Below are 12,548 nucleotides of genomic sequence, written 5' to 3'. Positions count from 1 at the left end.
CATGTGGATAGGGAAATGACTTAAAATGAAATAAAATAACTAAAAATTGCAAATTATTAACCTGCAACTCAGAGAAGGAGGTGGATATGGAGTTGGAGGTTGAGGAGGCAGTGAATGTGGTGTTGTAGATGGAGGCAGCAATGGAGGAGGAGGAGGAGGAGGTAGCCAACAATGTTTTTTTTAATTTTTTATTGGGGTAGGTAGCCCCCAAAATATTGGGACAAATAAAAAAATATAAAACAAAGAATCGTTGACTTGAGTGCAAGAATGTATGTTTGATGGTGGTATAAATGTCTATTCTGCACAAGGTACAGACAAGTCCTGAGGGATCCATGCCTGCTTCATTTTAATGAACGTGAGCTCGTCCACGTTGGCTGTGGACATGAGGCTGCGTCTGTCTGTAATGACGCCTCCTGCCGTGCTAAATACACGTTCAGAGAGTACACTGGCTGCAGGGCAGGCCAGCACCTCCAAGGCATACAGGGCAAGCTCTGGCCATGTGGACAACCAGTATAGTCAGCACACGTTAAAACGTGGGCTACTCTGCAGTCGTTGCGCAGGCACTGCAGCATGTAGTCGCTCATGAGTGCCAGGCTGCCCAGAGGTAAGGACAAGCTATCCTCTGTGGGAGGTGTATCGTCTGCGTCCTCCGTATCCCCCCAGCCACGCACCAGTGATGGGCCCGAGCTGCGTTGGATGCCACCCCGCTGTCAACATGCTTCATCCCCATCTTCCTCCTCCTCATCCTCGGCCTCTAGTAGTGGGCCCGGGCTGGCCAAATTTGTACCTGGCCTCTGCTGTTGCAAAAATCCTCTTTCTGAGCCACTTCTAAAAGACTGGCCTAAAAGTGTTAGAGATGACCCTTCTTCCTCCTCCTCGTCCTGGGCCACATCCTCTTCCATCATCGCCCTAAGTGTTTTCTCAAGGAGACAAAGAAGTGGTATTGTAACGCTGATAACGGTGTCATCGCCACTGGCCATGTTGGTGGAGTACTCGAAACAGCGCAACAGGGCACACAGGTCTCACATGGAGGCCCAGTCATTGGTGGTAAAGTGGTGCTGTTCCGTAGTGCGACTCACCCGTGCGTGCTGCAGCTGAAACTCCACTATGGCCTGCTGCTGCTCGCACAGTCTCTCCAGCATGTGCAAGGTGGAGTTTTACCTGGTGGGCACGCCGCATATGAGGCGGTGAGCTGGAAGGCCGAAGTTACGCTGTAGAGCAGACAGCCGAGTGGCAGCAGGATGTGAATGCCGGAAACGCACACAGATGGCCCGCACTTTATGCAGCAGCTCTGACATGTCAGGGTATTTGTGGATGAATTTCTGCACCACCAAATTCAGCACATGCGCCAGGCAAGTCCCAGAACTGCAACGAGATTTCGCCCATTATCACACACCACCAGGCCGGGCTTGAGGCTCACCGGCAGCAACCACTCGTCGGTCTGTTGTTCTATACCCCGCCACAACTGCTGCGCGGTGTGGTGCCTGTCCCCCAAACACATTAGTTTCAGAACGGCCTGCTGACGTTTACCCCGGGCTGTGCTGAAGTTGGTGGTGAAGGTCTGTTGCTGACCGGATGAGGAGGTGGTAGGTAGAAGAAGAGGAGGAAGCCAAGTAGGAAGAGGAGGCAACAGGAGGCAAAGAATGATGCCCTGCGATCCTTGGTGGCGGAAGGACGTGCGCCAAACAGCTCTCCGCCTGAGGCCCAGCCGCCACTACATTTACCCGGTGTGCAGTTAGGGAGATATAGCATCCCTGGCCGTGCTTACTGGTCCATGTATCTGTGGTTAGGTGGACCTTGCCACGGATGGCGTTGCGCAGTGCACACTTGATTATATCCGATACTTGGTTGTGCAGGGGGGGCACGGCTCTCCTGGAGAAGTAGTGGGGGCTGGGAACGACGTACTGTGGGATAGCAAGCGACATGAGCTGTTTGAATCTGTCCGTCTCTACCAGCCTGAATGACAGCATTTCAAAGGCCAGCAGTTTAGAAATGGGTGGCTAGGTGGGAATTTACGCTTTCTGATTTTCATTTTGTCCCCCACTTGGTTGTGCAGGGAAGGGATGGCATACCTGGAAAAGTAGTGGCGGCTGAGCACAACGTACTAAGCACGCCAGGGCTCGCGGGTGGGTAGGGGGGTACTTCCTCTTCCGCTCCAGTGTTTAGGAGATGGAGAGCTGAACGCTTCCGTGTGACATGGTGGAGATGCTTGGTGACGGAGGTGGTGTTGTTGGTGGCACATCCTCTGTTTGCTGGGCGGCAGGTGCCAACATTCCTCCAGAGGCGGAGGAAGAGGCCGAGGCAGCAGCAGAAGAGGGAGCAGGAGGGGCCTGAGCCCTTTATTGGTTTTGAAGGTGCTTACTCCACTGCAGCCCGTGTCTCGCATGTAGATACCTGGTCATGCAGGTTGTGCTAAGGTTCAGAACGTTAATGCCTCGCTTCAGGCTCTGATGGCACAGCATGCAAACCACTCGGGTCTTGTCGTCAGCACATTGTGTGAAGAAGTGCCATGCCAGGGAACTCCTTGAAGCTGCTTTTGGTGTGCTCGGTCCCTGGTTACGGTGGCCAGTAGCAGGCAAACTGTTTTTTTGCTCTGCTTTTGCACCCTACTCTCGCTTTTGCTACGCTGTTGCCTCGGTCTCACCACTGCCTCTTCCTCCGAACTCTGAAAGTCAGTGGCACGACCTTCATTCCATATGGGTCTAGGACCTCCTCGTCCCCTGCATCGTCTTCCACCCAGTCTTCCTCCCTGACCTCTTTTTCGGTCTGCACACTGCAGAAAGACGCAGCAGTTGGCCCCTGTGTTTCGTAATCATCAGAGACGTGCTGAGGTGGTATTCCCATGTCCTCATCAGGAAACATAAGTGGCTGTGCGTCAGTGCATTCTATGTCTTCCACCCCTGGGGAAGGGCTAGGTGGATGCCCTTGGGAAACCCTGCCAGCAGAGTCTTCAAACAGCATAAGAGACTGTTGCATGACTTGCGGCTCAGACAGGTTCCCCGATATGCACGTGGGTGATGTGACAGACAGATGGGCATGGGTTTCAGGCGCCACCTGTGTGCTTTCTGCAGAAGACTGGCTGGGAGATAATGTGAATTGTGCTGGATCCACTGTCGGCCACCCAATTGACTAGCATCTGTACTTGCTCAGGCCTTACCATCTTTAGAATGGCATTAGGCCCAACCAAATATCGCTGTAGATTCTGGCGGCTACTGGGACCTGAGGTAGTAGGTTCAGTAGGACATGTAGCTGTGGCAGAACGGCCACGTCCTCTCCCTGCAACAGAGGCTCCAACAACACCACCACCATGACCACGTCCCTTATTAGATGTTTCACTTGTAAGACATTGCAACTGCCTCAAACAAGATTATCGAGAAACAGACGAGATCTCATTTGCTCGTAACAGACGTCTCTTTGTATAACAGGTGAGCACTGCAGCCAATCGCCTGTCTCAGTGGTAAACGACTGACTGCAGTGATTGGCTGCAGCTGTAACATGTGATATCAGGACACATCACTGCTGTAGTCAGCAAAACAAAGCTTGACATGGAAGGAAGAGCTGAGGTGCTGGAATGGAGGGGGTCCAGGGAGGTCCATGCTTTTTAAGGTTCTGCTGGTAGACGACCGTTTGAACTTTCTGACAAAAGCTTATGTGGGCTCCTGATACATATGACTGTATGTAGAAACAAGTTTTCCGACATTTTATAGTCTGAACCTAAGGCCTCATGCACACGACCATTGTTTCATTCCGTGTCCGTTGTTCCGCTTTTCGTGATTTTCTGCGGTCCTATTGACTTTCAATGGGTCAGTTGAAAACTCAGCTAATGCACCGTTTGTCATCCGCGTCCGCGATCCGTGGTTCCAGTCCGTCAAAAAAATATAACATGTCCTATTTCTTTCAAGGAAAGCGGTTTGCGGACCCATTCAAGTCAATGGGACCGTGAAAAAATGCAGAGGCACACAAGATTGTCATCCGCGTCCACGTCCGTTTTTTTCCTATCATTTGCATGGCAAACTTGACTTAGACTTTTTTTTACTTTCCTTCATGTCTGATGATCCTCCAAAAATAAAGGAAGACACATGTAAACAAAAACGGAAACGGATCACGGAACAATGGAACCCCATTTTGCGGGAACGGAACACAACAACGGTCGTGTGCATGAGGCCTAATGCTGTTGTTTTTTGACTTTGTGACACTGACCCCGATAGTCGACAATCCACACTACATGTAAGTGAGAAGTCAAGGAGTGATGGGAAGAAGCTGGTGTGAGCTCTGCTTGTTCAGATGCTGTGTAGATACAGGAGTCCCGCATGAATTCAGCACATGGATTAATAATTTTATTATAGTAAGAATAATTATAAGCCTTCTGTCTACTTTGCCTTCTGCTGGACAAGTCTAGAACATGTTTACCCAGATCACCATGGATCCTCTTAGCCTAGCGGCCCTGGTATCTGAGACTGACACCGGTCCTGAAGAAGAGCACATCTAATCTGTTACTTATACCATAATAAAGAGATTCCAGTATAATAATTACACACCTGACTGGATGTTCTTTGCTTCTTCAGGTGGAACATGAGGTGGATGCAGATTTCTGTGACTTCAGTCTACTTGGGACCCTGGTAGGACTTTTAGCAGCGGGAATTGACACCACATCTTCCACCCTAAAATTCATGCTGATGCTAATAGCCCATTATCCAGATGTGCAAGGTATGGACATCACTGACACTGTGCTTACACCTTACTAACACGTCAGTGTTTTGGTCAGTGATCTCCATCAGTGATTGTGAGCCCAAACCAGGATTGGAGCCTCCATAGAGAAAAGGTATAAGGGAAAGATCTGCACCTGTTCTGTGCTTAGAGCCGCACCTGGTTTTGGCTCAGAATCACTGATGAAAATCACTGACCAAACACGGACTGTGTGAATAGGGCATTAGGCTGAATTCACATCGACATTTATTTTCCTGCTAATCTGTTTCATCCGAAAAAAAAATTCTTTTTGAAACATCAGTTGTGGTCCAGCTGTGTCACACCCCTCAGGTTATTTTTAATGAGATAAAAAGCCCCCAAAAAACTAGAACATGGCTTAAAGGCGCCTTCGTATTTTTTTTTACACTGAAGTCAATAAATGACAAATATGGAAGGGTTTCCGCTTGTGTTTTTTTCCATCTTTTTAGACAGAATAGAATAACCATAAAGTCATCAAGGATGTGAACTCAACCTTACTGCATGAACCAGATGAAAAAGTGCAGGCAGCGGCATAGCTAAAGGTTCATGGGCCCTGGTGCAAGAGTTCAGCTTGGGCCCCCCTTTCCTCAGTGCTTTGTAGCCAGGGGCAGGAAAGCACATAGGCTTCGTGCTGCCCGAGGAAAAAAATGAAATGCCACCCCCCCTGCCAAATTCTTGACCTAACCCCTTCCCTCCAGCCAGAGGTGTAACTTGACCAGCATTTTCTATAATACTGGTGTCTTCTTATGTGGCACAAGGTTCTTTGGGCCCCCTCAGGCTCCTGGGCCCGGTAGAGACTGCTACCTCTGTACCCCCTATATCTACGCCCCTGAGTGCAGGCTATAGGGGTGAAATGAATTCTATGAGAGGTGTATACACAGAGATTTCTGAGATAAACTGTCACTATTTAGAGTAGAAGACGGAATATGCTGCTGACTGCATGGGAGGGCAGTGTTGGAGTGTATCGGTGTGGTAGTCTTGGGAAAAGTGTCTGTACTCACAGTAGCAGCAGACCTGCTAAAGCAGTCCCAGTCTGAGGTGTAGGTGGAGGATATAAATCAGACGCTGACGCCAGGTCAGTGCCTGTTAATGTGCATAGTGTCTTGGCTCTTGTTTGTGCTTCTGGGCCTTGTGCCTGAACTCTATACCTGTTAGTTTACCCTCTGCACTGACCTGATTTTGACTGCAGCTTGTTTTATTACCCTTTATGGGTTCCTTTGACCATATATTAGGTGTGAGATCTGCAAATTCGCACCTGTTTTCTGTCACCTTACTCCATGGGCGCAACCTGGGTCCCTAGCAGCCAAGTCCATCTGGCCTTACGGCAAGCTTGTTTAAATAATTAGAGAGTCTTAGTCTCTGCTACCCAGAATGGTGTATGATTACAGGTAGCTGTTTTAGAGTTTGTTGGCTGTGGCTCCGGTTAGGGATCTCTGTAGATAACACTTCCCTTGTCTATAGCAAACGCAACCATTCTGTGCTTTTGTTGACAACTCACTGTTTGTGAAAAGACTGTTTCCCGATCCTGGATACTGTCCAATCACCATGTGTAACCATAGCTGTGCAGGCCCTTTAATAGTAACAGGTCCTTTAGTATGGCAGTGTTTTTTTCAGTGTTTTTTTTTATTTTTTAAACACAACTAGAATGTGCAAAAAATATTTGAGAACTTAAGATGGCTTACCCCCATGTGGCCATCCAAACCACTCCTCATATTATAAACCATTATTGGTTCTTACTACTCACCTGGATGATATACTCTTTGTCTCATAGCTAAAGTTCAGCAGGAGATAGACGAGGTCACCAAGTCCTTGCGTCCTCCAGAGCTCATGGACAAACCCCAGATGCCTTATACAAATGCTGTTATCCATGAGGTACAGAGAGTTCTTGACCTGGCTCCAACTGCACTTTTCCATGCCACCACTGAAGACGTCAAGTTCAAAGGTTACAGCATCCCAAAGGTACTGAGTATTTTCGGTATTACACAGAGGTGAATCTAATATAATTTGACACTGTTTTTATGTTTCTACATTCAGAGGCTGAAAACCTGTTTTAACCTAGTCCTGCTCACCCAGCTGAATTAAAATGCCACATAAACCTCAACTGTTTCAGGCAGTCCCACAGAGATAACTATAGCAGAAGTCTGCACGCTTGATGTCCAGTCAAAACGTATGGTTTAATGGCTATCCTCTACCCTGTGGATAGGGGATAACTAGAGATAACTAGAATAATGATTTAGCTTGTTTAAAACTAATAAAAACTAAAACGTTGTGAGTGCATATGTATTCACCTCCATTTGCTATGAAACTACTAAATAATGTCTGTTCCAACCAATTCATTTCAGAAGTCACATTAGTTGAATAAGGCCCCCCAGTTTACGAAGTGGCACGTGACCTGTCACATGATATGAGTAGAGATGAGCAAATGGAAGCTGACAAAGTGGAATTCGTTACAAATTTCAGGAAAAATAAAATTTGCACCGAATGCAAATTTCCTCGTGCTTCGTCGTAACGAATCACATTTTTCCTAAAATGGCTGCTGCACATGTGAGGACATGGAGAAAGGAATTCTGGGAAGGTGGGATCACCCATACTGACATGCATGCAGCCAATCAGCAGCCAGCCAGCCATGTGATGTCACAGCCCTATAAATAGCGGCAGCCATCTTAGATTCTGCCATTCACCAGGTACTTAGTGCAGGGAGAGACGTGTCTGCAGGCGCTAGGGACAGTGATAAAAAAAAAACGATTTACAAGTGCAGGGAAAGATTATTCAAGGTGCAGGGAAAGGATAGGGACAAATCATTTCACTGCATTTCTGTTGAACAGGGTTCATTCGGGGAGGTGACAGTCTGGGTATATAGGAACAATCCTATTACACCTTGCTGCACTGACTGGGGACCTAAATTGCCATCATACAGCTCTGTAATTCCAGCAAACCCTTCTTATTAGGGTGCAAGTGCTGTTTGATATAGCCATTAACAGGGTTTATTACAGGGAAATACTCCTACATCTTATTTGCCCTTATGCGGTGACGTTATATGTTCTAAAGCATTTTTTTGCTTGCATTAGTGGGAAAAATGGGCTTATTAGCCGTTGTGTGTTTAAGTGCGAAAACTACAGCCCCTTTTGTCATGTAATAGTGGCAAAATACAAATATATTCGCCGTTCATTGTTTCATTTATCTGTTGAAAAGCCTTTTGTATAAAAATATAAAAAAAATATGGCCTAATTGCCGTTCAGCGGTGCACTGAGATATTTTATAGCCCAGTTTGCCGTGATTTACTGGTGTTGGGGCAAAAACCCCAATGCCGCATGAGCAGTGGACTCCGAATTAGAAGTTATGAATATCCATAGAGAAAAACCAACACAGGCATAGAGCCGTGTTTCAAGAGTTTCTACTTTATTAAAGAAAGCAGAGGTTAATAAAGCGATTTTCTGGATCATTTCAAACTGAAGACGTAGTAAAACATTTATGTCATTAACTCATTAAAAACACAATCTGAAATGAGCATCTTCTTGGCTATACACCTACAACATCTCCTTAATATTAACTGTGGGTACTAGCCACATGCCAGTACTCCTAATGTTTGTTAAGATTCCTTTCTAACAAGCGTTGGTGAGGGCAAGTAGTGACCTTGAAGTTACAGTAACTTTCCACAAGAAGCTCACAGTTCATTCATTACACAAAAAATGGCAGTATGAAATACAAACATGGAGGCTGAAAACACAACATATAGTCTTTACCCTCACAATTCCCCCATTTTGAGATATTCACTCACCACAGGTGTTAGAAATAGATACACATACTTCAGTCGGACATTCCCCTTGCTGCTGGTTTCCCAGACTCTAAATATCTGCACCTGTGTGAGGGATCATTTACATCATTAGTTTGGTTTACAAGGCCTAACACATTCCATATTTGGTTATCTAGGTAGTTAGTGGAGTTAAACTTTAAACTTTCATTTTCTGGTCTTCAGATAGATAAGTCTCTACAATTTATGTCAGCAAGTTCTAACCACAGTACCAGAATCGCTAAATAAGGCATAGTCTTTGAACTCACAGGACTGTGTGTACAGGTCCAACAGTTTTTATAATTGTCCGCATCTGTCATATATTTTTTTTTAACATGACCTGATGATGCCTAATAAGGGCATTGTCCCAGTCACTTTTTAGCTTCACATGTAGAGCTTGAATGCTCAGACTGCAAGTGCAGTGCAAGCATCTCCATCCTGAGTGTTGGGCACCTTTTTTGCAATGTGAGGCTTGAATCCAGTTAGGCTTTCCTTACACCTTTACAGAGGTTGCAGTTTTCAACAGGACTTGGAAGGGACCATCAAATCTGGGCTCAAAGGTTTTCCTTACGTGCCTCTTTATCACCACCCAATCTCCAGGCTCAAGACTGTGTGTGCCTTCTACTGAACCAGGGTCTGGAATGGAAGCAAACACTTGTTTATGAGTGTGATCTAACCTTTCAGTAAGGGCCTTCGTGTAAATGACCATACTATCAGTCTGCAACTGCAACTGTTGAAGAAAATACAATCCTAGCCTTGGAGCACTACCAAACAATACCTCAAAGGGGGACAACCCTGTCTTCTTGTTTGGGGTGGTTCTTATGGAATATAAGGCTAGAGGCAAACACTCTGTCCATGGTCTACCTTTTTCCTGCATGGCTTTCTGAATTTTCTGTTTTATTGTCCAGTTCAAGCGTTTGACATGGCCACTATTTTGTGGGTGGTATGCCGTATGGTAGGCTTGGGTCACCTCTAAGGCTTGCATAACCTCTCTCATGACTTTACTTGTAAAGTGGGAACCTTTATCTGACTCAATATCTTCAGGAACACCATACCTGCATATCAGTTCACTGACCAGTTTCTTTGCAGTGTTCTTTGCATTTGCCTTAGACACGTGATAAGCTTCTGGCCACCCTGAAAAGAGATCAACACACACAAGAACAAACTCATATACTACTACCTTAGGCAGTTGTATATAGTATATCTGCAGTCTCTGCTGGAACAGGTAAAATTGTCTAGAAGTGTGCTTGCTTGGAGTCTTCACCACTTGGCCGGGGTTGGTCAATTCACAGACTATAAGTCCTTGTAAAAATCAAGCGGCTACTGCAGAAAACTCTGGAGCAATCCACCCTTCATTTACCACACTTACCGTGGCACCTTTCGACAGATGTGTAGGCCCATGGGCCTCCTGAGACATAGCTGGGTACAGAATGCATGGTAGACAAATTCTGTCTTTGTTTCCCCATAGTCCTTGGTCATCTGGCCCAGCCCCTTGTTTAGTCCATAGTTCTTTTTCTTCAGGTGGGGCCTGCTCAGACAATTTGATCAGAGTGTCTTTGGATATATTCACAGGTTTTAAGGCTCTTACTGGGGTGGCATCAGCATTCAGTAGCCGGAGCACAGCTAGCTTGGCTGCATTATCAGCTCTGTCATTGCCTTTTACCTCTGCCGTGGTACACCTTGTGTGAGCCTTTACTTTCACAATAGCAACTTCTTCTGGCAACCTCAAAGAGTTCACTAGTTCAAGCACAGAGTCTTTGTTTTTAATGGGCTGACCTGCAGAAGTCAAAAAGTCTCTAGCCCGCCATATGGGTCCATAGTCATGTGCAATACCAAAAGCATACCTGGAGTCCGTGTAGATGTTCACCTTCTTCCCTTTGGCCATTTTACACGCCTCAGTGAGTGCCTTCAACTCTTGTGCAGACATTTGCGGAAGGATTGGCTCAGCAACGGCTACCTCATGCTGTGTGACCACTGCATATCCAGTGTGGTACCGGCAATCTTCTCCCATAAACCTGCTTACATCTATAAAAAACTCAACATCAGGGTTACCAAGAGGTTTTTCAAGCACATGAGAAAATCCAGAAGTTTCTACAGTTAAATCAACTGTATAGAATCATTTTCAGCTAAATCAGACAAAAGCTACCTGTACTACCCTCCCCCATTTCTGAATCTGTAATTGGTAACAAAGTAGCAGGGTTCAGAGTAGTATGTCTTTTGACAGAAATATTGTCTGGCATGAGGAGGGCACATTGGAGTCTGAGTTGTCTAGCTATGGAAATGTGTTTTGGCTGAAGAATACCCTGGATGTCATGTGGTGTTTGTAACACTAGGGGGTAGTCAAGGACTATCTCAGATGCTTTTTCCACCATGAGCTCGACAGCCGCCAAAGCCCTGACACATAAAGGAGCTCCTTGAGATACAGGCTCTAGTCTGGCAGATAAGTATGCTACTGGTCTCTGCCTATCTTAATGTTTCTGGGTTAACACTGCTATGCTGTGTCCCTGAAGTTCTGAACAAAACAGATTAAACGGTTGATCATAGTTTGGGATTCCTAATGCCAGTGCAGACAATATTGCCAATTTTAGAGTGATAAAGGACTCGATTGCTTGTTCCGTCAGACAAAAAGGTTCTGATGACAGGTAATCATACAAAGGCTGCATAAGCATGGATGCATGCCTTATCCAGGGTCTGCAGTAAGAGACCAGACCCAAAAACATCCTGACAGGTTTTGGCCCCTGAGGGAGTTTTATGTCCTTCACCGCTTGTTTTCTCTCCTTAGTAAGGTGCCTTGCACCCTCTGAGAGACAATGTCCAAGAAATGTGACCCTTGATTGGCAATATTGCAGCTTGTCTCGGGAAACTTTGCAATCACTTTCTGCAAGAAATATCAACAATGACAGTGTGGCTTCTCTACTGTTTTTCCAGTTTTCTACATACAGAAGTAAATCATCAACATATTGAAGTAACACAACATCATCAGGAATTGGCCAACCAGATAAAAACTGACTGGAGGGCCTGCGTATACATAGGAGGTGAATTCTGTGCTCCCTGGGGTAAAACTGTCCAGGCATATTGATTACCTTTAAATGTAAATGCAAACAGATATTGACAATCAGAATGTAGGGAAACACTGAACAATGCATTTGCTAGGTTTATCACAGTGAAACTTGTGGCAGTTGGTGGCACCTGGGACAACAAAGTGTGTGGGTTTGGCACAATGGGAGTCTGCAGCATCGTGACCTTATTGACCTCCCTAAGATCATGAACCATCCTGTATGTTACTGGTTGTCCATTTACTGGCTTCTTCTTAACTGGGAACAGAGGTGTGTTTGCTGGTGAACTGGTCCTTACTAAGACCCCTATTCTATCATACTGCGTCACCTGTAAGGCCACTGCTTGTTCTTGGGCTTGACTCAAGGGGTGCTGTTTAACACGGGGTGGTTGGCAACCTGGTTTGAAATGAACCATGAAAAGGGTAACATTAAGTTTCCCAATGTCCAACTTTGTGGATGCCCACAACTTATTTGGGACCACCTGTAACTCCTCACAATCCTTTTAATGTAACTGGCACCCTGTCTTGGGCTCTAGGTACAAAGCCATAACTTGACACAGAACCTTATCTGAGGCTCCTATATCTACCCGTGTGGTACCGTCCTCATTGAAATGTACACTCACCTAAAGAATTATTAGGAACACCTGTTCTATTTTTCATTAATGCGATTATCTAGTCAACCAATCACATGGCAGTTGCTTCAATGCATGTAGGGTTGTGGTCCTGGTCAAGACCATCTCCTGAACTCCAAACTGAATGTCGGAATAGGAAAGAAAGGTTATTTAAGCAATTTTGAGCGTGGCATGGTTGTTGGTGCCAGACAGGCCGGTCTGAGTATTTCACAATCTGCTCAGTTACTGGGATTTTCACGCACAACCATTTCTAGGGTTTACAAAGAATGGTGTGAAAAGGGAAAAACATCCAGTATGTGGCAGTCCTGTTGGCGAAAATGCCTTGTTGATGCTAGAGGTCAGAGGA

The 12,548-nt window shown here is 45.9% G+C and overlaps 1 protein-coding gene across 1 annotated transcript in view; it reads left to right on the top strand.

The window, feature by feature from the left end:
• Positions 1–12,548, top strand: part of LOC122938040 (cytochrome P450 2C20-like) — a 450,693-nt gene that overhangs the window by 399,164 nt on the left and 38,981 nt on the right. Inside the window, exons 8-9 of the mRNA XM_044293309.1 lie at positions 4,566–4,707; positions 6,497–6,684. Coding sequence (XP_044149244.1) covers positions 4,566–4,707; positions 6,497–6,684 — 330 coding nt within the window. The remainder of the gene's footprint in view (positions 1–4,565; positions 4,708–6,496; positions 6,685–12,548) is intronic.

Source organism: Bufo gargarizans, chromosome 5 (assembly GCF_014858855.1).
Source record: "Bufo gargarizans isolate SCDJY-AF-19 chromosome 5, ASM1485885v1, whole genome shotgun sequence".
Lineage (NCBI taxonomy): Eukaryota > Metazoa > Chordata > Amphibia > Anura > Bufonidae > Bufo > Bufo gargarizans.
The sequence above is the reverse complement of the archived record's forward strand: the minus strand, read 5'-3'. Positions and strand labels throughout refer to the sequence as shown.